At 45.5% G+C, this 23,523-nt stretch overlaps 1 protein-coding gene across 3 annotated transcripts; it reads right to left on the bottom strand.

The window, feature by feature from the left end:
- Positions 1-1,149: 1,149 nt before the first annotated feature.
- Positions 1,150-22,015, bottom strand: AK2 (adenylate kinase 2). Of its 3 annotated transcripts, XM_028133288.2 has the most exons (7): positions 21,845-22,011; positions 12,006-12,131; positions 10,388-10,498; positions 10,165-10,259; positions 5,325-5,397; positions 4,004-4,199; positions 1,150-2,024 (listed from the first exon to the last, which is right to left on the bottom strand). In XM_028133288.2, exons 1-7 carry the CDS (start codon positions 21,941-21,943, stop codon positions 2,020-2,022), a joined length of 705 nt encoding a protein of 234 aa, XP_027989089.1. In that variant the 5' UTR covers positions 21,944-22,011; the 3' UTR covers positions 1,150-2,019. The 3 variants fall into 3 exon arrangements, with proteins under 3 accessions (XP_027989089.1, XP_008155204.1, XP_054576967.1); XM_008156982.3 differs by lacking the exon at positions 1,150-2,024 and having other exon boundaries at positions 3,822-4,199; XM_054720992.1 differs by lacking the exons at positions 1,150-2,024; positions 4,004-4,199; positions 10,165-10,259 and having other exon boundaries at positions 5,326-5,397; positions 21,845-22,015.
- Positions 22,016-23,523: the final 1,508 nt, after the last annotated feature.

Raw genomic sequence — 23,523 nt, forward strand, 5'->3', positions numbered from 1 at the left:
ACAGTTCCGACCGCTTAGGATGCTTCATGAGGGTTGTGAGGCCGGGGATGTGAAGCCATTGCACAGGCCCTGGCATGAGGGTCCTGCAGGATCACTGGGGATTCTTAGCTCATCCAATCTGTTTCCAGATGAAGAAACCAAGCCCAGAGAAGTGAACGAATAACAGCTCACTGGGCTTCTTTCAGCTTATTCCTTCAGCATACCATGTGGACTGGTTTGACAAACATTTCCCCTGTTTACATGATGATCAAGATAGAGAAGAAAATTTTCAGGGGGCATTAAATAGCTCAGGGAATGAAGAGGCCACAGCAAATAAGTCATGTTGTCACCTGAACACGACTCTGCAGAGGTGGGGAAGTGGTGAGGCAGGAGAAAGGAGTTGGCTGGGGAGGATTTAACACGCCAGTGACAACGCTGCTTCTCCCCCAACAGGAGCCTGAGAGAATGGCGGCCCTGCTCCCCCTGGTTTCAGGGAGCGCGGTCACTTCCCAGAAACCTCACTGGCACTGGCAGCCCTTCCAAAGCACAGGAGGGTTTCAGTTTAGTCAAACAATTTAAGCTCGTTTGTGTCAGGGAAGAAGTGGATTTATAAAGAAGCAACCAAGGGTGTTAAAGAGGCATCTGAAAAGGCAGCCAAAAATCTAGTTTAGGGATTAGAACAGCTGGCTTTCTGGGCTGCGGACAACTGCCCGCTCAACAATTATCCAGCCCGTCAGGAAACAGACATTTTTCTGTGTATATTTGGATCCAAATAACACGTATTCTGTCTGTTACGTGCCAGGCAAAAAGCTTCTCCTTATAAACTTCATTTAATGCCAACGAGTCTGAGAAGGCAGCATCACCAGTCTCTTTTCAGACAACAAAACAGGAGCAGAGTATATGATTTGCTGGGATTTGCTGTACATCCCCTGAGCTCCAAGCACAGCTCTGTCTCCACTAGACCAAGCTGCCCTGTCCACGGGCTCAAGAAAAGCCTGCATATGAGCTAAAGGTCGAGGGTGCAGGATCATCTTATGAGCACACACTTGGACCTTCCCACCTCACAGCTTCTAGTGAGCACAAGAAAGGGCTTCCAAGCCAGATCCAGAATTCAATGTCATTTTATTAGCCCAGATCCCCTAAAAAAGACAAAAAAGCCACAACAGGGGATGCAAATTTTTACATACTTTATTGATTTAGGGGCCAAACAAGGCAGCATTTGGTCTTTAAGAAAGGCACCTCATTGAAAATACATCACAGTGCTGTCGAGTGATCCCAGTCACAGGATGTGAGGACCGGAAGGACAATCTTTGGATGATGTTGCTTAGGACACTTGCTCATTTATTTGAAGGGTCCCTTCACACACCATGGATGAAAGAAGGCAAGAGCGTAGAGTTGTGGCACACACTGGGTGGGTGCTGGGCACTCACCCATGAGAGCAGGTGGTAAGTCGGCAAGGGAGTGAGATCGGCTTGCCCACCCTCCCCAGACTCCTGTAAACTTGATTTGCTGGGCCACTGCCCCCAGGAGCACAGCCTGTATCTCTTTCAAATGTGGAGATGATTTTTTGATCACAGGCTGTGGGGAACCAGTGTCAGTAGTCAAACCCTCCTTGTCCCTGGTTATAGGACAGAGAGGACAACAGTTTGATTTCCTGCATTCCTGGGCTGGCAACCCATGAGGTTCTGAGATAAAAGTTGAGGTCTCAGGGCACTGGCTTTAAAAAATATTGTTACCAGTCCCGAGTAAATGAAAACTTGATTCCTTAGAAATAGTACTGCACCTCCTTATTTCTACTTACATCCTCCAATCAGTCTTTAAAAAAATTAATTACTCACACTCTTTAAGACTCCTACTATATGCGAAAGAAATCACCTCACTACAACACTGCTGCCCTTCCAATATTTTTTCGCGAGCCCTTCATCACTCTTGATTCTCCATCCTTACCCTGACCACCCTTCCCCTCTGCCCAGCACCTAAAAGCAGGGATCACGCCGCGGGGTGATGAGCAGTGGTGCAGTCTCGCCTGGCCTTCTGTTACTAGGCTGAAATAGAGAGGAAAACAAGAGAGAACAAAATGGGTTTTTAAAAACCAAGTAAACATCAGAGAAGGCTGGCATGCACGCCCCAGCAACCAAATGCATTAAACACTGGACATTTCTCTGCCAGGTGAAAGCTCTCATGCTTGCCGAGGTTAAGGCTCTGGAATTAAATGAAGCAAAAATTGAATCCTAACCACCCCCACAAAAAGCATACCCATCCCCCACATCTAGTTTTTACCCGCAGCCCAAATATCACACACGTGTTGTGCATGTACGCACAAGTAAATGTACAGGAAGGATGACAAATATTTAAGCAAGGATCATGCACGTTCAATTAGCAAACATTCAAGGACCTCTCAACTTTGAGGCCAAGTGCCTGCCACTGTCCCCGGTCAAAGGGGAGTAGAGTCCAAGATTCACGAGGCCACCTCATCCAGGCAAGGATCCCATTCGCTGCAGACAGAGCTGACAGTTTTGGTTTCACTCCTTTCCTTTGCCCATTCTCAGAAGTCATGTGCTTCCCCGAAACACCACACACCAGACTGGGCGGAGTTGGTTTACAGCCAGGGAAACAAGGCAGAGCAGAGCCAGCAGACACTCACTTGAACCAGACAGAGAGAGAAGCAAGACAGCCACGTACCCACGCCCAGCTTCCAGGCAGAGGACAAGCCCTCCGGTAGTCCCAAGAGAGCAGGGGAGTTCAGGTAGGGGGCACTGGGCACTTGAGAGTCTGCACTGTGTCAGCAGATGATGCCAGGGCAGGAGGCATTATTTACTGGACCTGCCACTGATTTTCTAATGGTTTTTCCAGAGGCTGCTGCTTTCATGGTCCCTCCCAGCAGTCTGTTAATTTGTCCATTTGCCACGAATCACACCAGAGATCAAAAGGCACAGCATGGAACCCAGGAAATGCTTTACAGTTGGGGAGCTGAGGTTAGGCATGAAAGTTGGCTACTGTCATAGGTGATTTTATTTTTGGGTGATCTTTTCTTGGGGAGTCTGTGGCCACCATCATCATGAAGTAAGGGGCGAAGGATTGGATCTGGAAGGGAGAGGGTTTGAGTTTAAAAGGTATACATCTGATCTGAGTTTCATATCCTGGAGAGTGACTGGATTTGAATAAATTCTAATCAAAACGAATCCAAGAATAGACTATCTCCAAATCACTGTTTTGTTCATCCTTGGAAACAGGCAAAATTAAAAATAAAAACAAAAGGCACTTGGAGGAAGCAGACTGACTGCTCTCAGATGCCCAGCCTGGGTGTTCAGAAGACAGTCTGAATTTAAAATGACCTGTCATCTGGTTTAATTCTTTGGCCACAATTTGGTTTTCAAGCACAGGTCTCAAATGATCCCTACTTTATAGAACCATAATGCAGACCACAAAAATATTCCAGCTTGGCCTGGCTCTTTCTCTGGAATCTGTAATTTAAGTACCTTTTGACTTCCATTTAGCTGGGGGGAAATCAATGAATCCTGTCCATACACAGACTCATGAGGCTTTTCACCATGGGCTAGGAGACAGGTGGAATTCCCTGCCAACAATCTGTCACCAGGAACTTGGGCCCTGCCTGACTACACTTGACATTGGACTTCTAATCAGCTGTTGGAGATGGAATAAATATCAGGGAATGGGGTACCTGGCAGATATCTGAGGTAGTTTATTTTAGTAAAAAAAATCAAGAGTATGTCTAAAGAAGTAAACAGCTGGGAAAGCCACCTCACCTATAACTTAGAAAGTAGGAGAGTGTACACATACCTGTACCAACGCACACATACAGATGAGATGAGAGTTGCACATACACCAAAGATACATCAAGCAAGTGCTTTTTTAATCAATACATCAAATGATATTCTAGCTGGCTTGAGGAAGCTTCCTTCTGCCTGGTCTGCCATTCCCACCCACTCCCTCAACAGGGATAGGAAGAAGAAAGAAATTCCTTTATAGACCCAACATTAGATAAACATAACCAAGTCTTTACATGTGGCTTTGGAGAAGGCTGCTAGAATGCTTGCAAACACAACATCAGGGGTCTGGGAGGCGTCGATGGCAGCGTGGATCCCTCGTTTCCTGTAGTACTCCACTAGTGGGGTAGTCTGCGTGTGGTAGCCCTCCAGGCGGATTTTCAAGGCCTTCTCATTATCATCTGATCTTCGGATCAAGGGTTCCCCAGTGATCTGAGAACAGGAAGAGGACAATGGAAGGCCAGGACTGTTAGCCAGATGCAGATTTGAGCTGCTGTCTGATTCCAAAATCCATCAGAGGGAAAGACAAGACAATCTAGACCATATAAAATCAGGGATGCATTAGCAATTATAATCTTACTAGAGGCCCGAAGCATGAAATTCGTGCAAGAGTAGGCCTTCCTTCCCGCGGCTGCCAGCACCAGTTTCCCTCAGGCACCCTGGACCCAGGCTTTCCTCTGGCTGCCGGCAGGCACCCAGGACCCGGGCTTCCCTCACCGCCCCGGCTTCGTCCAGAAGGTCATCTGAAAGGACGCCCAGAAGGATGTCCGGTCTAATTAGCATATTACACTTTTATTATTATAGATTTGCCCACGTATTTTGTGTTTACTAGGGTGTCAGCCATCAACAATCTGAAAGGAATAAGTGAAGTGCAAAAGAACTCTGAATGGTTTAACTACTCTGTGAAATGTGACAAAATTAACACATGATGGTGTTGGAACCGTATGAGCTGATGAACCTGTCTTACAGACAAAGGTTAATATAAGAAATTCTTACTATTGCTTGCATGCTCTAAAACATACAAAATGGACTACTTATGGCAAATGATACAGTGAGCATGTATGAGGCCCTCCCTTTTACGCCTGCAAACAATTAAAGACTGTCATAAGAATATGACAGTCTAGCCAAAATATTCTGAATCTTCAGGGCACAGGAGAATCACTAGAAAGAGGACATTCTGAAGGTCAACAAACTTCTGTCCAGTACTATCCTCTCCACCCTGGCTCTGATTCTGGGCTTCCAAGCAGCCCCCTCCAATTAACTGGCCATTTAGGTTGCCATGGTATCTGAAAGGTGCTGTTCTGGACAAAAGACAGGTACAAACAGGGCACTGGGAAATAGCTGGCACTAGTAGCCACCTCAAGGTCGAGCAATAAACCAGCTGGAGAGACGCTGTATAGATGAGCCACAGCCCATGTGGTTTACGTGACTAATATTTCTCATGGTTAAGTTAGTAATACTGGTAGACACAGAGGGAAGATGGAAAAAAACAAAGAAAAAACAAAGAAATAAAGGGGAAGGAAAGAAAAGGAAATTTCCTGTCCTGGGTCAACATACGTCATCTTTCATGGGCTCCTTTGGGGGGTTGAACTCCTCGTGGTAAGAACGGCCACTCAGGGGGTGAATCAGCCTGAAAGACAGCAAAGGAACACAAGTCAGGTGGCCTGAAAGTATCCTGAACTGCAGGGGTCTTCAAGACGATGAGCAGAGTCAGGGAAGCTGGGTGCAGGACCTTAACCCAGCAGAGAACGCGGCTATAGGCAACTCTTGCTTAAGAAGATACTAGGCTTATGCCTGAGTGGGTATGTTTTCTATTCTGACCCAACATTAAAATGAGTGTCCGGCTGAAGAGCTGGTATAACCACCTAATTCAGGACTTGAAAGAGGAACTCTGGTGCTGGTCTCACACAGCCATTCATTCTATTCACCCGTTTATTCAACAAACATTTACTAAGTGCCTAGTCCCATTCAGGCCTTAAGCTGAATCCAGGGGCTACAGAGCAACCAGTCAAGTTCCCTGCTCACAAGCAGTGCTTAATTCAGTGGGGGAGGCAAATGTGGAAATAAATAACCACAATAAACCAGACAATCCCATAACAGAGATTTGTGTAAAATGCTATGGGGGACAGAGGACAGAGAAACCAACCTCATTTTCTAACCTGGTTTGGTTATAAACCCAGAAAGGTGCTATTGGAAAAATATGTGCGATGGATGCACACACCACCACACGGAGCAGCACCCGTTTGGGATCACGTAGATAAAAGAGGGCCCATCCACTGCAGTGGTCAAGGCGCTGGGAAAAGGACTCACTAAACAAGTCATGGAGTCAGGAGCCCAAGAAGAAGCACTTGTCTGGCACTGGAGCTGCATCTGTGCTGTGCCCCCTGAGGCAACATGCCTGTGTTACTGATTGGGTGAGGCCACGCCACAGGAGCCCAGAAACCTAAGAAGGGAAGGAGGCAGGCCAAACACGGCTCAACAGCCAGGGCCCACTTGCTCAAGCTCGTGTGGTTTCCCAAGTCCGTGCCAACCAAGGTCTGCCTATTTAACTGATGGCAGCTCTCCTCAAGGTCTATTAGACCAGAACGTCCCAGCATTTTTCAGCTCTTGGCATGCACAGAATACAGTACGCGAGGTGCTTGCTCCTCCAGGGGACGTATGGCCTTCCCAGGCCTGCCCGCTGCTCTGATGGCTGAAGGGATCAATATCTCCGCTCATCATGTAGGAAAACTCTGTGTTAGACTTCAGAGCTGCAACGGTGTAAAATATGAGGTTGTGTTTCAATAAGCGCATTTTTGGGGGGTCAAGTGGTCCGTTTATAGCATAAGATGGTTCATTTACAGCACTGGGGAGAGGAGAGGTGATGGCAGAGCAAATTAGCTGCACTGAGTGGGCCGGTGACTGCAAGCATGTAAGCTGAGGATGGGCCCTCCTGTATTTCAGCTGTGGGAGGGGTTCATCTGTGCACCACTGGGAGACCCAGGGGGAGGGAGAGTACAGACCGCTCAGCTTAGCCATAGCTTTCCCTTGGGGAATGGGGTGGCATGAGATGTGGACCCTATTTCTTCACTTTCTGGAGAGCACAGGGCACAGAGCAGCCAGCTGGCAATAAACACGACTCTCTCCTGCCCACCTCTCTACATCTCTTGCTCACTCCCACATTCCCTCAGCCCTCCAGTTACAACAATAGTGCTCCTTCCCCACTCACAAACATCATTTAAAGAGGAATGCAAGGCTCATTCCTTAAAAGGAAAAAAAAACAGAAAGCCCAATCTCCAAGTTCTCAAAACAGATTTGGTCTTAAGTTCCAACTAAAACAGCTCTATGAGTCACAGAGCCTGGCCTCGAGGTGGAGGTGAAGATGTGGAGGGGTTGGGGCTGGGAATCTGCAGTCACCGGGACCTTGAGTGCAGCACTTCAGACACCTGTATTCTCATCCACGGAATGGGATGGTAGGAGACATTAGACTAATTATACCAGAGAACCAACTGGTAGGATAATTAGGATACTAGAGAGCCAACACTGAATAGGTTAAAACCCCAAACTACCAACCATACTTACTTAAGAAATCAAACAACGACTCATAAATGTATTAGAAGAGAGGTCTGTGCTCATTCAGAAGCTATCTACAGGGGTCCTCAGCCTGTCAGGTTTACATAAGACCCACATTAAACTGCTAGTTCCTGACTTAATCCCAGGAGGCAGAAAGCAGGCCCTGGTGCCAGCTCTGTCACTGACGTGCACAGGGAACTTGGAAACGACAGTCTGGCTGCCCCATTTCCTCCACTGCGAGGGAGGAGTCACAATGAACCACTCACTTCCAAACTGAGAGACGGAGTCTTCACTGTTTCACCCTCTACAACAACCCTGTAGTTTGTTCTTCAGAATCTCTATCCCCAACCAGCCACGCCCAGTTAAAAGCCTCCACCACTTCACATGTGGGCCAGCCAGGCTGCTAGGTGGAGTCCTTGTCTGTTTCTCCTTTCCCCATTTAGCCTGTATGCCAGGACCAAGCTAATGTTCTTAGAATGTTGTTTTTGCCACAATACCTAGTGGCTTAAGAACATGCCACGACTCCTGACTCTGTCACATCCTTGGCAGACCTTCCCCAGTCTAGCTCCCACCCTACCTTCCCAACAGCACTCATTCTACTGCCCAGCCCCCCACCACCACCCCCCGCCCCCATCCCCAGGCCATTCCTCCAACTCTGGACAGACCCCTGCCACCAACCCCAGCTAGAGTCCCTCCCCCAACCCATACTCATTCTGGCATCTACTCTCTTTGGGAAAGCCAACACAATTTTCTTTATCCAGGAAGGTTAAGTTTGACATACACCTCTCCTAGGCAGCCTTCTCTCCCTCCTCCCAGACTCTCTTCTTGGACTTCCTACTACACTAACAGCTCAGATTTCAGGTATGGTTTGTAAACTTCGAGGTCAGAGATGTGCATGATGTTGTTCTTTTATACCCTCTCCTGCTCCCTGCCCCAGAGTCTAGTACTGTGCTGAGCACAAAGCAGGCACTCAAGAAGCTGGCCCGACTGAATTAAAGGTCTCCACTGTCACCTATTACTATTAACATTGGCTTTGCATACGAGGGACCCCAGGCCTGGTATGTCCCATCCTGTCAACCCTACCACTACATCAACTTTGTCTACCCTGTGCCAGGGAGGATGCAAAGAAGGAAAAGTTCCTGTATTGAAGGAGCCCGTGGAAGAGCTAGGAACATGAAACCTGGACACTTGAAAAGAAAATTAATGTAAGATGATCCCACTGTACCCAATATAACCTTATAGGAAACCACCTCTATTACGCACTCTGCTGTCTGTTTACATGCCTGCCTCTCTCCTTGAAGATCTGGACTGCAGACACATGGAAACAATGTTCAACCTCATTAGGAAATCAGAGTAATAAAATTTACAATGAGAAAACAGTTTCCCCTTAATTAAATCCAAAAATTTACATGTATTATGATGGTCACAGCATCAACTTAAAAGTGAACAACTGGAAGAAACACAAATGTACAACAATAAGGAAACGATTAAGTAAATGATGGTTCATCTGTGAAAAATCATACAGCAAATAAAAATAATGGTCATGGATGTCTGGTTCCATGACGTACGCTGACCACCTTCCTGAGATTCCATTAAAATGGCCAAGAAATAAAAAAGCTAAAGCCCACAATAAAAAAGGGGTGGGAGGATCTATTAGTGGCTGAGAGCTTTCAACATATTTCTGGGAGGCACAAAGCAGATGGCAGAGTGATTAGTAAAACAGGAGAGAGGAAACTGCCTGCGATCTTTCAGAACCAACTCGTTTGGATGCAGTGCATATTTGTTCAATGTTGACTACTATAGAGAAACGAGCACTTTAAAACAAAACATGCATATACACAAAATAACTGGTTTTGGCTACACTGGCTGTATGATGAGCAAAATTTCCCTTCATTTTCTAAACTTTGTGTAGATGGTCATATTACTTGTATAATTACTAAAAACCCTACAGCAAGGTATGGCAATTCCAACTGAAATCAGATTTTTAAAAGCACTAAAACAGAGGTACACATGGAAAGAATTTAACACTTCTTAAGCACCTACTAGAAGCAAGGCTCTGAATGATGCACTTTATATGTTATACTAGAGGCCCAGTGCACAAAATTTGTGCACAGGTGGGGTCCTTAATGGCTGCCAGCTGCCAGCCAGGGCCTCCCTTCATTCTACGCCGACCCTGGTGGTCAGTGCACGTCATAGCAATCGATCGAACTCCCGGTTGGTCGAACTCCCGAGGGGACACTTTGCATATTACGCTGTAATATGTATAGACTAGGAGCCCGTTGCAGGAAGATTCCTGCAAGCGGCCGCAGGCGCTGCCTGCCCCGCCCGCGCTTTCCCTCTGGCAGCCGCCTTGCTTTCTGCTTTCCCTCCCTCTTCCTTCTATGCTGTCTTCAGTCTTCACTCCTCCCTCCCTCACTGTATGCAAATTAACCACCATCTTTGTTGGGTTAATTTGCATACTCACTCTGATTGGCTGTGGGCGTAGCAAAGGTACAGTCAATTAGCATTTTTCTCTTTTATTAGTGTAGATAACACGCACAGTAGTTCCTCAAACAGGTATTATTATCCCTACTCTAAATACGAGGAAACAGCTTCAGAGAGGTTAAGTCACTTGCCTAGAGTCAGAGTCAAAGGGTGACAGGACTGAGATGCTGTCTGACTTCAAATCCCTTGCTCTTCTTTCCACATCCCATCTCATCACCACATCAGTAGATGTCACCAAATAAAATCAATCCATGTTGAAATGGTATTAAGCTTCATGACTGGGATTAGGCAAGAGCAGTTCCCATGGTCTGACTAATCTCTGAAGAAGCATGAAAAAAAGGGACCTTCTAGGAACAAATACCTTCCTGTGATTCTCCGGATCAGCAGGGAGTCTGGGATGCGGAATTCAATCACAGAATCAAGCTTCTCTTTCCTCTTCTCCATGAGGTCGTCAAGCTGTAAAAGAGTGTGTGTCCCACCTAAGCTACCGGAGCTTGATCAGACCCATTTCCCTCAAAGGAATTAAGATATTAAGGGCGAGAGTTAATTATCATGCAATGGTGATACAAAACAAACCCACTCACCATTTCTGCCTGCCTCACAGTCCGGGGGAAGCCGTCTAGAAGAAAACCATTTTTGCATGGAGGGGTGTCCAAATTCTTCTCAATGAGCTCCACGACCATTTCATCGCTCACCTGGAAGTCAAGGACAAAACAGCCTTGGGTTTAAATCCATAAACTAGGTTGCGGTCACCAACCAGTGGACCACTGGTGGTCCATGAGGTCTGAAAGGTTGGCGACCGCTGAAGTGGGTGACATTAACCCAACTCCAGGGTCACAAATTTGTGTCTATATAACCTGACCACCGCAGGAGACGGCGGGGGTTGACCAGAATGCAGAAAGGCTCCAACTTTCCTGTTTCCCAATTTTGATTAGGCTCACAGTTAAAGTGACCCGGGGACCCTGGACATGAGACAACAGAGAAGTTCACTGATTGGCAAGATTGGATTAGCACCAAGGAACTGAGGAGCCAGCCCAACACACCTTTGAGCTTTTGTGAAAACCCCAGAGGACCCCTCCCAGCTTTCAAAGACTGGCTTTCCTCCTGGGCCTTCAGAGAAAAGGTTCCCTGCTAGTATTACAGTGAAGGCTGCCCATCTTGGTAGCTAATGCTCTTATCTTCCGGGACCAGCTGTGAACTTGGGGACAAAGTGTAAGCTTTGCAACTAAGTGAAGGTTGGAGATAAGTAATCTCATTGCCACATCCCAACTTTTTCTCAGTACAGGATCTTCTGCCAAGACCCAAAGTCCAGAATAGCTAGCTTTCTAGCTTGACAGGGCCTCACTGACATGAAAGGAAAGCTGGAAGCAAACAGGCAAATGGACAGGCGGGCAGGGGTACCATTCCACACAGGCACTGACTCTCAAAGCCTGACAGGAAGTATTAATTTGGGAATGGAGGCAAAGCCCAGCACCTTCCCTACCATGTTAAATAAGATATAAAAAGGCCAGAGGGCCAAGCAAAAAATGACTTCTAAAGGTGATTTGCAGAAGCCATGTCCCAGAATAACTGTAACAATAAAGCTCTGGCACTAATCAAAGAAGATTTAGTAGATAACAGGTTATATTTGTCCAATCAGATTAACTGGACTAGAAATAAGAGAAAATACTATTATATCTCCCAAACAGGAAGGATTACATCTGTCAAAAGCAATTCCTCTGATAGTGACACAGAACAGAGTCACAAAAGTAGATTAAAACTACCCTGTGGCTCGTAAGTCCTTTCTTTAACACATCCTTGAGTTCTAGCCTAGCGATGACAGTTTCATTTTTGGCCCTAAAAATTGGGTATATTACACACTGCATCAGCACAGAGGAACCTCCAGAATACTGTGAATAAAATAGTGCCACAAATTCAGAACAAACCAAGTAACCTGCTGCTCCAAAAGCTCCTATGAGGTGCCAGTTTGTTCACATGCCCTGGAGCACAGGGCTGTCCAACAGAACTTTCTAGGGATGGAAATAACCTGTATCTGTGCTGGCGAGCAAATGCGTGACATGTGGCAAGTGAGACTGGGGAACTGGCTTTTACATGAAATTGAATTTAATTTCTACAGCTCCACAGGACTGGTGGCTACCATATGAGGCAGTGCAGACCTAGACTCTGAGGAATATCAACATTCCCTGGTACCACCAAACCTACCAGTTTCCCGGCATCCATAGTTGCCTTTAGCTTTTTCCCCAGTTCTGAGCCAGAAGCCACCATGGCCCTCAGCATGTCCCCAGTAGCCAGATGGCAGACACAGAAGTTTTTGGCCAATTTGGGTGCCTGTGGAGGGGAAAACAAAAACCAAAATCCAGTTATCACTGCAGGCCTTAGAGTCAGACTTCCTGGGTATGAACCTGAGCCAGGAACTTACTGATTGTGTGAATTTTGGCAAATGCCAATTTTCTTACCTGTAACAGGGATAAAAGTACCTGTATTATAGTTTAACATATAATGACATGATATAATACATGATATGATACATGTAAAGCACTTAAAGCAGTGCACCTAGCACACAAGAAGCTGTCACAAATATTATTTTCACTCCTTCCGCTAGATACATTAATGACATATAAACCTCAGTTTCCCCATTACAAATGGGAAGAATAAAAAAAGTAGTATCGATACTTCACATGGTCACTGTGAAGTCTGAGTTCATGTATATAAAGCACAATGCCTGGCATGTAATGTGTTGAATGAATATTTGCCAAAGGATTGAATGTGTGATTGTCAAGTGTTGTGGCCACTGGCCTAGAGGCAGCCGGGGTCAAGGTGAAGAACACAGGTTTCCCGCAGGCAGACAGTTCTTCCCCTTCCCTGGCACTAGGTAGCTGCATTATCTTGGCCAAATCACGTAACCTCTCAGAGGCTCAATTTCCTCATCTGCTTAAAACGAAGGCAAAAAGGCTCCATCAAGGAAGGTAGCTGTGAGGGTGAGATGAAATATATACAAAGAGCACTTGACAAACAGTAGCACTTGTTAGTTTTAGGGGGCAGTAAGGCCTTTTAGCTAAGAACATGGGCTTGAAAGTCCAACAGCCTGGGTTTCAGACTTCAGGCCTACCAATGACTAGATAGAGATATGTTACTTGAGAAAATTATATCACCTTTCTAAGTTTCAAATTTCCTCTACATAAACTGGAAATGGTAATAGAACCTACACCACTGGGTTCATGAGATTATACAGAATTCGGCATATGCAGGGCCAGGCTCATAGTAAGTGCTCAGTGAACATTAGCCATTACTGTAACCCCTAACCTAAGTCCATATTCATTTTTACAGAAATGAATTTACTCATTCATCATATTGATGTCTCTTCCAAGAACCCTCCTGGGAGCCAGGGAAACAGATGAATAGGAGACAGAGATTCTGTCCTCTGTGAGTTCATAGTTTGGTGGACTACACATCAGATTGAAGACTAGAAACAACAAGAGACCCTGGACAGTTCAACATTGGTTGTGAACAAAACAAACAAAAAAACTTGCATCAATTCAAGGAGCTTAATAATTAGCTTTCTGGCTCACTTGTTTTGTTAAAAAAGTAGGCTTGGATCCTTGTTCAAACCAGTTATTGGGAGTTTTCGTAGGTGCACATAATAAAAACTTAACAGATGGGACCCAATGCAGCAAATTCTGGTTTGTGATTCATGGAATGATTCAGTTCAAGCAAAGAAATGACTTCAGAGCAAAACAGAATCCAAATCAGGTGTTAAAAGCTCTGGAAAACTAATGAAGGTCAGGACCCTCTGGCCATGGTAGACCTTCTGGCCTTCCAGACTGGACCAGTGGCCACATACCCAGAGAACTATGCTTGCCTGCCAATCTTCTCCTTGGTTGTTGAAATTAACTTAGGTGAAAAAATGTGAAGGTCAGGCTTGTTCAAGGGGAAAGGCTGACGAAAACACCAGAAAAGTGCTGTTAGCAGCACAAAACCTGACTGTTCTATTTGTATCCAGTCCACCCCCCAAACTACAGGACTCTTCTGGGCTGTTGCAGGTGACTGGATTCTATAGCTACAGGGAAGAACACTCCAATAGGGAAGACATGTCATTGCAGACTAACTATTCCCTGCTGCTGCAAGGGAGTCAGGGTGATGGGCTGCAAAGAGCTCAGACTCTGGAGTCAGACAGATTTGCACATGAATCCTGGCTTAAAGCACTCAATATCTGTGTGTCCTTGGGCTAGTTACTTAACTTCTTAGAATCTCAGTTTCCTCATCAGTCAAATGGGATTATGGATAACATCTACTTCTTAGAGCTGTTGTGAGGATAAAATGAAGTAAGGACTCAAAACATCAGACACACAGTAGGCATTCAATAAACAAAAGACCTCCTTCCTTTCATGTCTTTTTTTTTTTTTGCATTACTCTCTTTTAAAAAACATATTTTTATTGATTTTTAGAGGGAGGAGAAGGGAGAAGGAGAGAGAGAGAAAGATTGATGTGAGAGCAGAATATCAATAAGCTGCTTCCTGCACATCTCCTACCAGGGATTGAGCCCACAACCGGGCATGTGCCCTGACTGGGAATCGAACTGGCAACCTTTCGGTGCACAGGACGATGTACAACCAACTGAGCTACACCGGCCAGGGCTCTTCTTTGCTTTACTCTTTACTTGCAAACTACAGAAGAAGCTTGATGAAATAACTTTACCATATTCCCCTCATACTTCAAGCTTTCGCTTTAGAGCGATGCTACTCCAAACCACAAGGTGGGCCATGGAGGGAGGGTGCTTCTAAAATGCAGATTCTGGTTCTATAATGTGGGGCCTGAGAACATGTACTTTTAAAAAATATATTTTTATTGATTTCAGAGAGGAAGGGAGAGGGAGAGAAATAGATACATCAATGATGAGAGAAGCATTGATCGTCTGCTTCCTGCACACCCCTCACTGGGGATTGAGTCTACAACCCGGACCTGTGCCCTGACCAGGGAATTGAACCCATGGACCATTGCTGAGTCTGAGAAATAGGCCCATCACCTCTATGAGAACCCTGTGGGGAATGGGATGGACTTTGGGAGGCGGGAGTGGGTAATAATGGCTAAAACCAATAGGGAGACAGAACAGTAGCTTTAGTGCTCTCAAACTTCAGTGTGTTATCACAATCATCTGGGGCACTTGCTAAAATACAGGCCCGCCCTTAAAGTTTACGACTGAGTGTGTTGGGATGCTGATGTACACAGTCTGTGAAGCCCTGGGGAAGAGGGGGCAAGACTGGGCTTTATAGTGGGACAGATCTTGGGTGGGCACCAGATTTACAGTTTACTCACTGTATCCCCTTGAACAAGTTATGCAGCCTTCTTAAAGCCTCGGTTTCTTCATCCCTAGATACAGACAACCATATCCATCTGCAGAGCTGCTGTGGGGATTTAATAAGATTATATATGCAAAAGCATCCAGCATAGTGCCTGGCATTTAGGGAAATAAAGGGAAGCTATCAGTTGTTCAGATTTGATTTAATCTCAAACTTACTTGTGACATCTTTCTGACTCCAGTTTTTCCGGCTCCCATCTCTAAGGTTCCTGCATATGTAGCTAGAACCATCTCCTAAAACACTATTGGAAAGGTTATGCCACCCCATTTCTCTACCCCCAACACACACATTCAGGAGGCTTCAACGTCTCCCCAGTGCAATGGGGAAGTCCATATATCTTAGCCTAGCACTCAGCGTCCTCCACAATCAACTTTCTAGACCCCAAGTTCTTCGAATTTACCCCCACAAATCCCATTCTGTATTCCCTGCACGGCTCAAACAGCTGCTCTATGTATAATTCTCAGACATAAAATGAGTCTCTCCATGGACATTAGCTCAAAGCTCCTCTCTATGCAGGAATACCCTTTCCCTTCCCCCTACTGGTCAACCTCTATCCTTCCCTGTAGTCAAATTCTGAGCTTATCTCTCCCACCCAATTGTCCCTTCTTCCATCAAGAAGTCTTAACATCAGCAAACTTTGAGTGTTTACAACATGCCAAGCAATTTTTCCATGTGTTGTTTTATGGTATTTAGTATCCATAATATATTACAAATCCATGAGGTAGGAATTATTTTTATCTATATTTTACAAATGAAATTCAGAGGCTAAGTTGCCCAAGATCACGTAGCTAGTAATAATAGCAACAGGCCTCAAGACTATGGAGTCCTAGCTCTTAACCATGATGCTATAGGGCAATGATTTTCAACCTTTTTCATCTTGTGGCACACATAAAATTACTAAAATTCTACAGTACACCAAAAGATATATTTTTTGCCCAACTGACATTTGATTCATCCACACCAGACAGCTATTGTTGTGTTGGCTGTCATTTTTAAAATATGACAATCCAGGAAAAAAGAGGTCAGTGCCCGACTAGTCGGGTATTGCATGTTTTAAAAATTCTTGCGGTATACCAAGTGAAAATCGCTGCTATATGGCCTTGTTAAATCACAACGCAGAGCCTTAGCGGCTGTCCTTGGGAAAGTGAGTGTGTGGAAGAGAGCACAGGAGGACATCACAGACCTGGCAATGCTGTTTTTTGCTATGGGTGTAAGCTACACAAGTGCATTCATTCACATTGTGAAATTTCATCAAGCTGCTTGCTTATGACATTTGCATCTGTCTCTCTATATAATACTTCAATATAAAACGTTTTGTTTTTTTTAAATACATTTTATTGATTTTTTTACAGAGAGGAAGGGAGAGAAATAGAGAGTTAGAAACATCGATGAGAGAGAAACATCGATCAGCTGCCTCCTGCACACCCCCGCACACCCCCTACTGGGGATGTGCCCGCAACTAAGGTACATGCCCTTGACCGGAATCGAACCTGGGACCCTTGAGTCCGCAGGCCGACGCTCTATCCACTGAGCCAAACCGGCCTCGGCTAAAAAGTTTTTAAAAAGCACAGAAACCTGTGTTTGAATTTCAGCTCTGCCTCTTAACTTACCATGTAACCTTAGGCCAGAGATTCTTTGAGACTGTTTCCTTGTCTATAAATTGGGGATATTATTACCAAAATCACTGAGTGGGTAGGAGGAAGAACAGAAGACTTCAACAAATTCTAGTTCTTGATCTAATCCTGAACTAACCTAGTCACTCACCTGTCCCTTCCCACATGGGACTTTGCACTAGCATGTATTGTTTGCATGAATGTTCACTTCTGCCCCGATACCTTGACTAACAGCGACAATGTAAGGTGGTGACTCTGCTGCTCAAGAATCAATCTGAGCTCAAATCCTGCCCTCGCTACTGTATGAGCATCTTGGGGGAAGATAGAGCCTCTGGGCTTCAGTTTACCAGTAAAAAGGCATGGATAACAGGACCTACCTCTTAGGATTGTGGCCTTAAATAATAGAACACATGTAAAGTCTTTGGCCAGGAGTCTTTTACATAATGGAGCAAAGGGTGACTATTTTGTATATTATACCTCTTCCTCTAGGGCAAGGGCTGCTCTCTCCATCTTCAGCACCAAACTTATCCAACAAAACATGCAGAGGGCAGGAGAAAAATCTAACCCAGGGCAGCAGATAGCAGCAGAAAGAGCAGGAGCTCTTGAGTCACGCAGGTGCAAAATCTGCCAAGTACTTGCTATGTCACAGAGAGGACAAGCCCTTTGAACTTCAGTTTCTCTAACTGTAAAAGGGGACATGAGTGTCACTGCGCGGACATAACTGACAGAGTCTGACTTGCAAGATGACAATTAATTGCTTAAGTGTGCCTGGCCTTGATTTGGTACAGATTGGACACATGAAAAAAAATGTGAAGAGGGGCTGGCAAAGAAAACACAAAACACATCTATGTTTTGGCCACACTGTAGGAACATCCAACCCCAAAAGGAACACAGGGAAGTAAGCTCATTTAAATAAAATAACCCATGTATTCTAGATGTTTTAAACATAATTAGTTAATGAAAAAGCAGGCAGTTCCTGGCCAGTGTGGCTCAATGGTTGAGCACTGACCCATGAACCGGGAGGGCACTTGTCCCAGTTGCAGGCTGGATCCCCAGTGGGGGGCGTGCAAGAGGCAGCTGATCATTGATGTTTCTCTCTATATGTATCTCCCCCTTCCTCTCTCTCTAAAATCAATTTTAAAGACACATTTAAAAAAAAAAAAGAGTTTTAATAGGAAACATTTAATTACAGTCATGCCAACATAAAATACATTAAGTGAGTTATGCAGGTATAAAAAGATGTACTAATGGGAAGAAAACAAACATTATTGAGTAGGTACTAAGCACAAACCTAGGTTAAGGATTTTACATCAAAAACTTGCAAACATTTACCAACAGGGGCCAGGCAAATGAATGAAGTGGGGCAAATGTAAGAGTACTCTTCAGGGGACCTGAGAGCACATGAGCCATCCAAAGCAGCCTCACCATTCAAGTGCATGCCAGGCCGGATTGGAGGCCCAGAGCCACCAGATCTGACTTCTCAAGAGAAACTAGAGTTCTGGATATTAAGTGAAATTTCACAACTGAAAACTCTGTGTGGTCAACTTATTTTATTTATTTATTTATTTATTTATTTATTTATTTATTTATTTATTTATTTAAGAGAGGGAGAGAGATGTGAGAGAGAAACATCAATTGGCCACCTCCTGCATGCTCCAGACCAGGGATTGAACCTGCAACCTGGGTATGTGCCCTGACCAGGAATCGAACCTGCTACCTTCTGGCAAACAGAATGATGTTCTAACCAACTGAGCCATACAGGCCAGGGCTCAACTTATTATTTTGGAAGTCGACAAATAAAATAAACAAATCAGAGCCCTGGCTGGTAGCTCCCTTGGTTACAGCATTGTCCTGTTATGCCAAGGTTGCAGGTTTGCTCTCTGATCATGGCACATATAAGAAGCAACCAATTAATGCATAAATAAGTGCAACACAAATCGATGATGTTTCTCTGCCTCTGTCTCTCCTTTCTTCTCCCTCTAAAATAAAGAAATAAAATTAATTTAAAAAGGAATAAATCAAGCATTTATCCTGCCTTTTCTATACAAACCATACCAAATAGCAGGTGAGAAGTTTCTCTTTATAGAAACATTTCAGTTAATAAACAAAAAGAGAATGATATAATTAGAACAACACCATTTTGCCACCCACAATGAGTTCTGGAACCGGCATTATCAGAGACAAGCAGACCTGATGGGCCTCCTAAAGCACAGCACAGCACCACCTGTGATGTAGGTGAGCTACGAAATTGAACTCAGGCCGAAACCGGTTTGGCTCAGTGGATAGAGCGTCGGCCTGCGGACTCAAGGGTCCCAGGTTCGATTCCGGTGAAGGGCACATCCCCAGTAGGGGGTGTGCAAGAGACAGCTGATCGATGTTTCTCTCTCTACGATGTTTCTAACTATCCCTCTCTCTTCCTCTCTGTAAAAAATCAATAAAATATATTTTAAAAAAAAAGAAATTGAACTCAGGTTTGTTAAGTGTATGACTAAACTACCAATTTACCGGAAATAGAGAGGAAAGGGGAAGATGTTAAATATGCCAGGGAGATACAATAAAAAATTCCCAGAAAGAGGGACACTTCTAGGACAAACAACTCAGTTTCTCCCACAAAAACAAAACAAAATGACAACAAAACAAACCTACAACCAACCAACAAACAAACAAAGCTAGGAGGAAAGCTGTAAATTAAGACTTACAATGATCACATTTGTGAGACAAAGGGAAATGTGAACACTGACTACTAATAAAAATTGTTAATATTTAAGGAAATATTGTGCTTGTTTACAAAAAATAATTTATCTTTTATTTATTTATTTTTTCACTTTTTTATTAAAATAATTTATCTTTTAAGAGATACACACAGAAATATTTGCAAATGAAATGTTACAATGTCTGGCTGCTGCTTTAAAATACTTTGAGAAGGGAGAGTAAATGGGAGGGAATGGCCACCAGCTGATGGTGATTAAGGCTGGATAATGGGTGTATGGGGGCTCATTATACCATCCTGACTTCTTTTGTGTATTCAAAGTTCATAATAAAGTTAGGGAGCATCTGCAGGCTAAATGCTGCTGTAGGCTGCCACTTTGCAACCTCAGATTTATGAACATCTTTTTTTTTAACTCCATAAAACTACAACCACCTATTGTTCCAATTATGAAAAGCTGTTTGGAGGTTAAGTAACTCATGTAAATCTTACCCTTCCTTCAAGTCCCAGCTCTAATTACATCTCTCTACTTCAAGCATGCTTGCTCTACTTCCACAAAGCCTCACCAACACTCACATTTCTGCACCCTCAATGTATCAGCTCATAATTTTCTTCAACTCTTTCCGATTACATCATCCTTTACACTGAAATACATCTGAGTTGGGAGGGTGGGGAGATGTGTTACTAAGATGAGGGAGTCAATAACTATTGAACACCTACTATGTGCCAGGTTGTCATTAAGTACCTACAGGTGCTTTACACACACACACACACACACACACACACACACACACACACACACACACTTATCTTCCCAGATCCTCGTTTTGGTCTACATGGGCACTGCTCTATCTAAATGAGTAAGGTAGTAAGGTAGGGGACCTACTTTTCATGTGAGAACACTGAGGTTTGGAAGTTACAAAGTTTGCTAGACTATAAATAAAGCCTTTGTCCTAGCACTGGGCTGGGTTAGCCATTTCACCACTACCGAACTTATTAACTTCAATATGAACTAAGAAAAAATAATAACCAATGCCTTTGAGCTACCCTGTTTATACTCACAGCAAAAATCTGCAGAGTCTAAGACGACAGGTTATCTAGTAACTGAGGGTGGTAGCAACAGGAAAGAGGAGACATCAGTGTTATTAAGGGCAGGTGGATTAGGCAACAGTGAGTTCCAAGGATCAATCAGCTCTGGCTAACGAGAAAAAAGGTTAAGTGGTCCTTCTTGACCTAGTACCCAGAGCTAAAAAGCAAAATCACAGGAATGAACTGAATCTCCCAGACGTCCCTTCTCATCATCCACATGAACGTGTATTCATCCATGTCCAGTATCCCCATCAAGTACCAAGTAATGTGCTGGGTGCCACAGGGGTCCCAAGAATGAGCAAGACAAGATGATCTGTTTACCAAGACTTTGCAAGTATAGTAAGAGAAGAGTGGGCACAGAGCAGTCCCCAGAACCCCATTCATTTAGCAGCAAGAGCCTGGGGCCTGGGTGGGGGAGGGGAGTAATGCCAGACCTTAGACGGAAGGGTTGATAATCCAACCTATGGGCTTCCAAATCCTAAATAAGATCCTAAAATCCCAACATTGATCTATGGGCCCATTCCATCCCAGACACCGAGTGAGGCCTCACCGTCTGCTAGGGCAGAAGGTAACTTCAGACTCCCAATTACTTGGAGCCCCATGGCTCTTGAGGTTCCAGGCTCCATTAAGTCAATTTTGCTAACTTTGGAAAGCCACCTGACCTCTCCGGGCTTGTTTTCTTACCTGTAGATTGAGGTACCCTTTCCCATCCCCCCTCCCCCTCCCCAGCTTAACTGGTTCACGCGGGTCACACCTCCCTCCTCTTAGCAGTAGCACCATCAGCATATGCCAGCTCCCACTCGGCCCCGTGCGGGAGATGCTCCGCCGCCTTCAGTCATTAATCATTGTAAGAAACGATCCCCTACCCCGCGAGCCTGGAACGTAACCCCGGGCAATTCACCCCCAAGCAGCAGGGAATCTGGGGTCCCTGCCACCACTCAGGCTGTAATCCAGACGTCTCAGCCCAGGGCTCGCCCTACCCTTCAAACCCGCTCAGCTTCTAACTCCTTACGAGACCGAATCAGTCCTTAGACCTCCTAGCTCCACACCTCAAGCCTGGATCCCTCAAGAACGCTAATCCTAACTCACACTTCCCCGACCTCCAATTAGGACCCTCGCCCAAAAGCCTTGCCAGCATTCAAGGCTTTTGAATCCCGCGGGCCAGAGCGCCCCGGGATTCAGCCCGCGGCCCCTCTCTGGGGCCATCCGGACCTCCAGCTGCCCTGACCTTGGGGTTCCCAGGGCTCCGCCGTCAAGCGCGGCCCTTCAGCTCACCTGGGTCCCCTTGCCGGCCCCGGGCGGCCCCAGCAGCACGGCCCGGATGCCTTTAGGACTCTCTGGGGCCGGCTCGGGCGCGGGAACGTTGGGAGCCATGGCTGCCGAAGCCTCCCACTGCTAACCGCCTGCACACCTCTCAGGTCCAGCGCTTCCAGGCCAGCGCGCCACGCACGCACGCACGCACGCACGCACGCACGCACGCACGGCCCGCTCGCCGCTCACACTGGCCCGTCTTCACGTCTGTCAGTCCCTTTTTCCCGCCCCTGAGCGCGACGGACACTTTAAGCTACCAACCACGCGGCAGGAGTAAGGAAGGGGTGGGCCCTCGTAAACTGAAGGGGGTGGGGCTCGCGGCGGGTGTGCCGAGTGGGCGGGAAAAGGTGAAGCAAGGCCAGAGGGCCTCTGGGAGTAGCTCTGGGTAGGCTTTTTGACAGTTAAAGACGCCGGCAGCTCCAGTGATTCCTATGAAATTGCCCGTGGGAGTGTAAATGGGTGAAATCAGTTTTAGAAGACAAATTGGCAGTATGTATCAAATAGCCTTTGGTCCGGCAGTCCCACTTCCAGGAACTTAAAGGACATAGTCAAGGATAGGTATAGACTTGTGTAACAAAGATACTAATTGTAGCACTTATAACAGCCTCAAAGCCCAAAAACTAGCAAAAACCAAAAAAAACAAAGGTAATATCCCAAATGTTCAACAATAAGAAATTGCTGAAATACATGGTAACAAATTTGTATACTGGAACCCCTCCCCGCCATCCCTCAGCCCCCAAGATATTTAATCACATGGAAAGATGTTCACCAAACAGGAAACAAAATTGCAGTTACAACAAAACCCCAATTTTGTTTGATAGTTATAGTGTCATTACATGAACTTCTCCCCTTCTTAGGGCATTTTTATATTTTCTAAAAGTTCAATAATGAATTCTAGAATAAACAGATATTACTTTTATAATAAGAAAACGACCTTTTTAAGTCAGGGAAAGGTAGTTTGTCTTTTTTTCTCAAAAGAGATGACCATTCTTGGACAGGGAAATGATTCCTGCAGCTTTTTGGTGTGTCAACGTCTCGCCCACACCCCCTATGAAGCAACCCCTGAAACTCTGGCAAGAGCAGCCCCAAGGGCCCCTTTGGACCTCTAGTCCAGAGTGTGATTAGGAAACAATTATGTTTCCCCACAGGCTCATAGGAACTCATTTTCCACGTCCTGGGAGTCAGCTTGGTCTCTTCTATTTCACCTCACCTCACAAAAGAAGTGAACATCCACTCCTCATCTCCACCCTGGTCCCTCGTTCCATGAGGTGCCTGACCTGGACGGGGGCAGGACTTGTTATGGCCACTTCCAGGAAGAGTTGCAGTGGCCCGCCCAAAGCCACACAGAGGCAGAGTCACAAGGCTGGGAACGACAAGGTGGTGCCATGAGGGCTGGGGTTCATGAGCACAGGGTTCATGGGGGTTGGGGTGGGGCTGGGAAAGCAAGCATCTATTCCCTGGAGGAAGCTTCTTTGTGGCCAAAATTCACTTCCATCCAAGAAGACCAGGGTTTATCAAGGTTTGCCCAGGGCTCCGGCAAGGGGCACAAGGACAGCCTTCCCTTTCTACCAGCAATCCCTACAGTGATGCTGACCAGGCATGGACCCCACCCCGCCCCCAGGAGGAAAAGCAACCACGACTAC

Source organism: Eptesicus fuscus, chromosome 9, assembly GCF_027574615.1.
Source record: "Eptesicus fuscus isolate TK198812 chromosome 9, DD_ASM_mEF_20220401, whole genome shotgun sequence".
NCBI classification, from domain to species: Eukaryota; Metazoa; Chordata; class Mammalia; order Chiroptera; family Vespertilionidae; genus Eptesicus; species Eptesicus fuscus.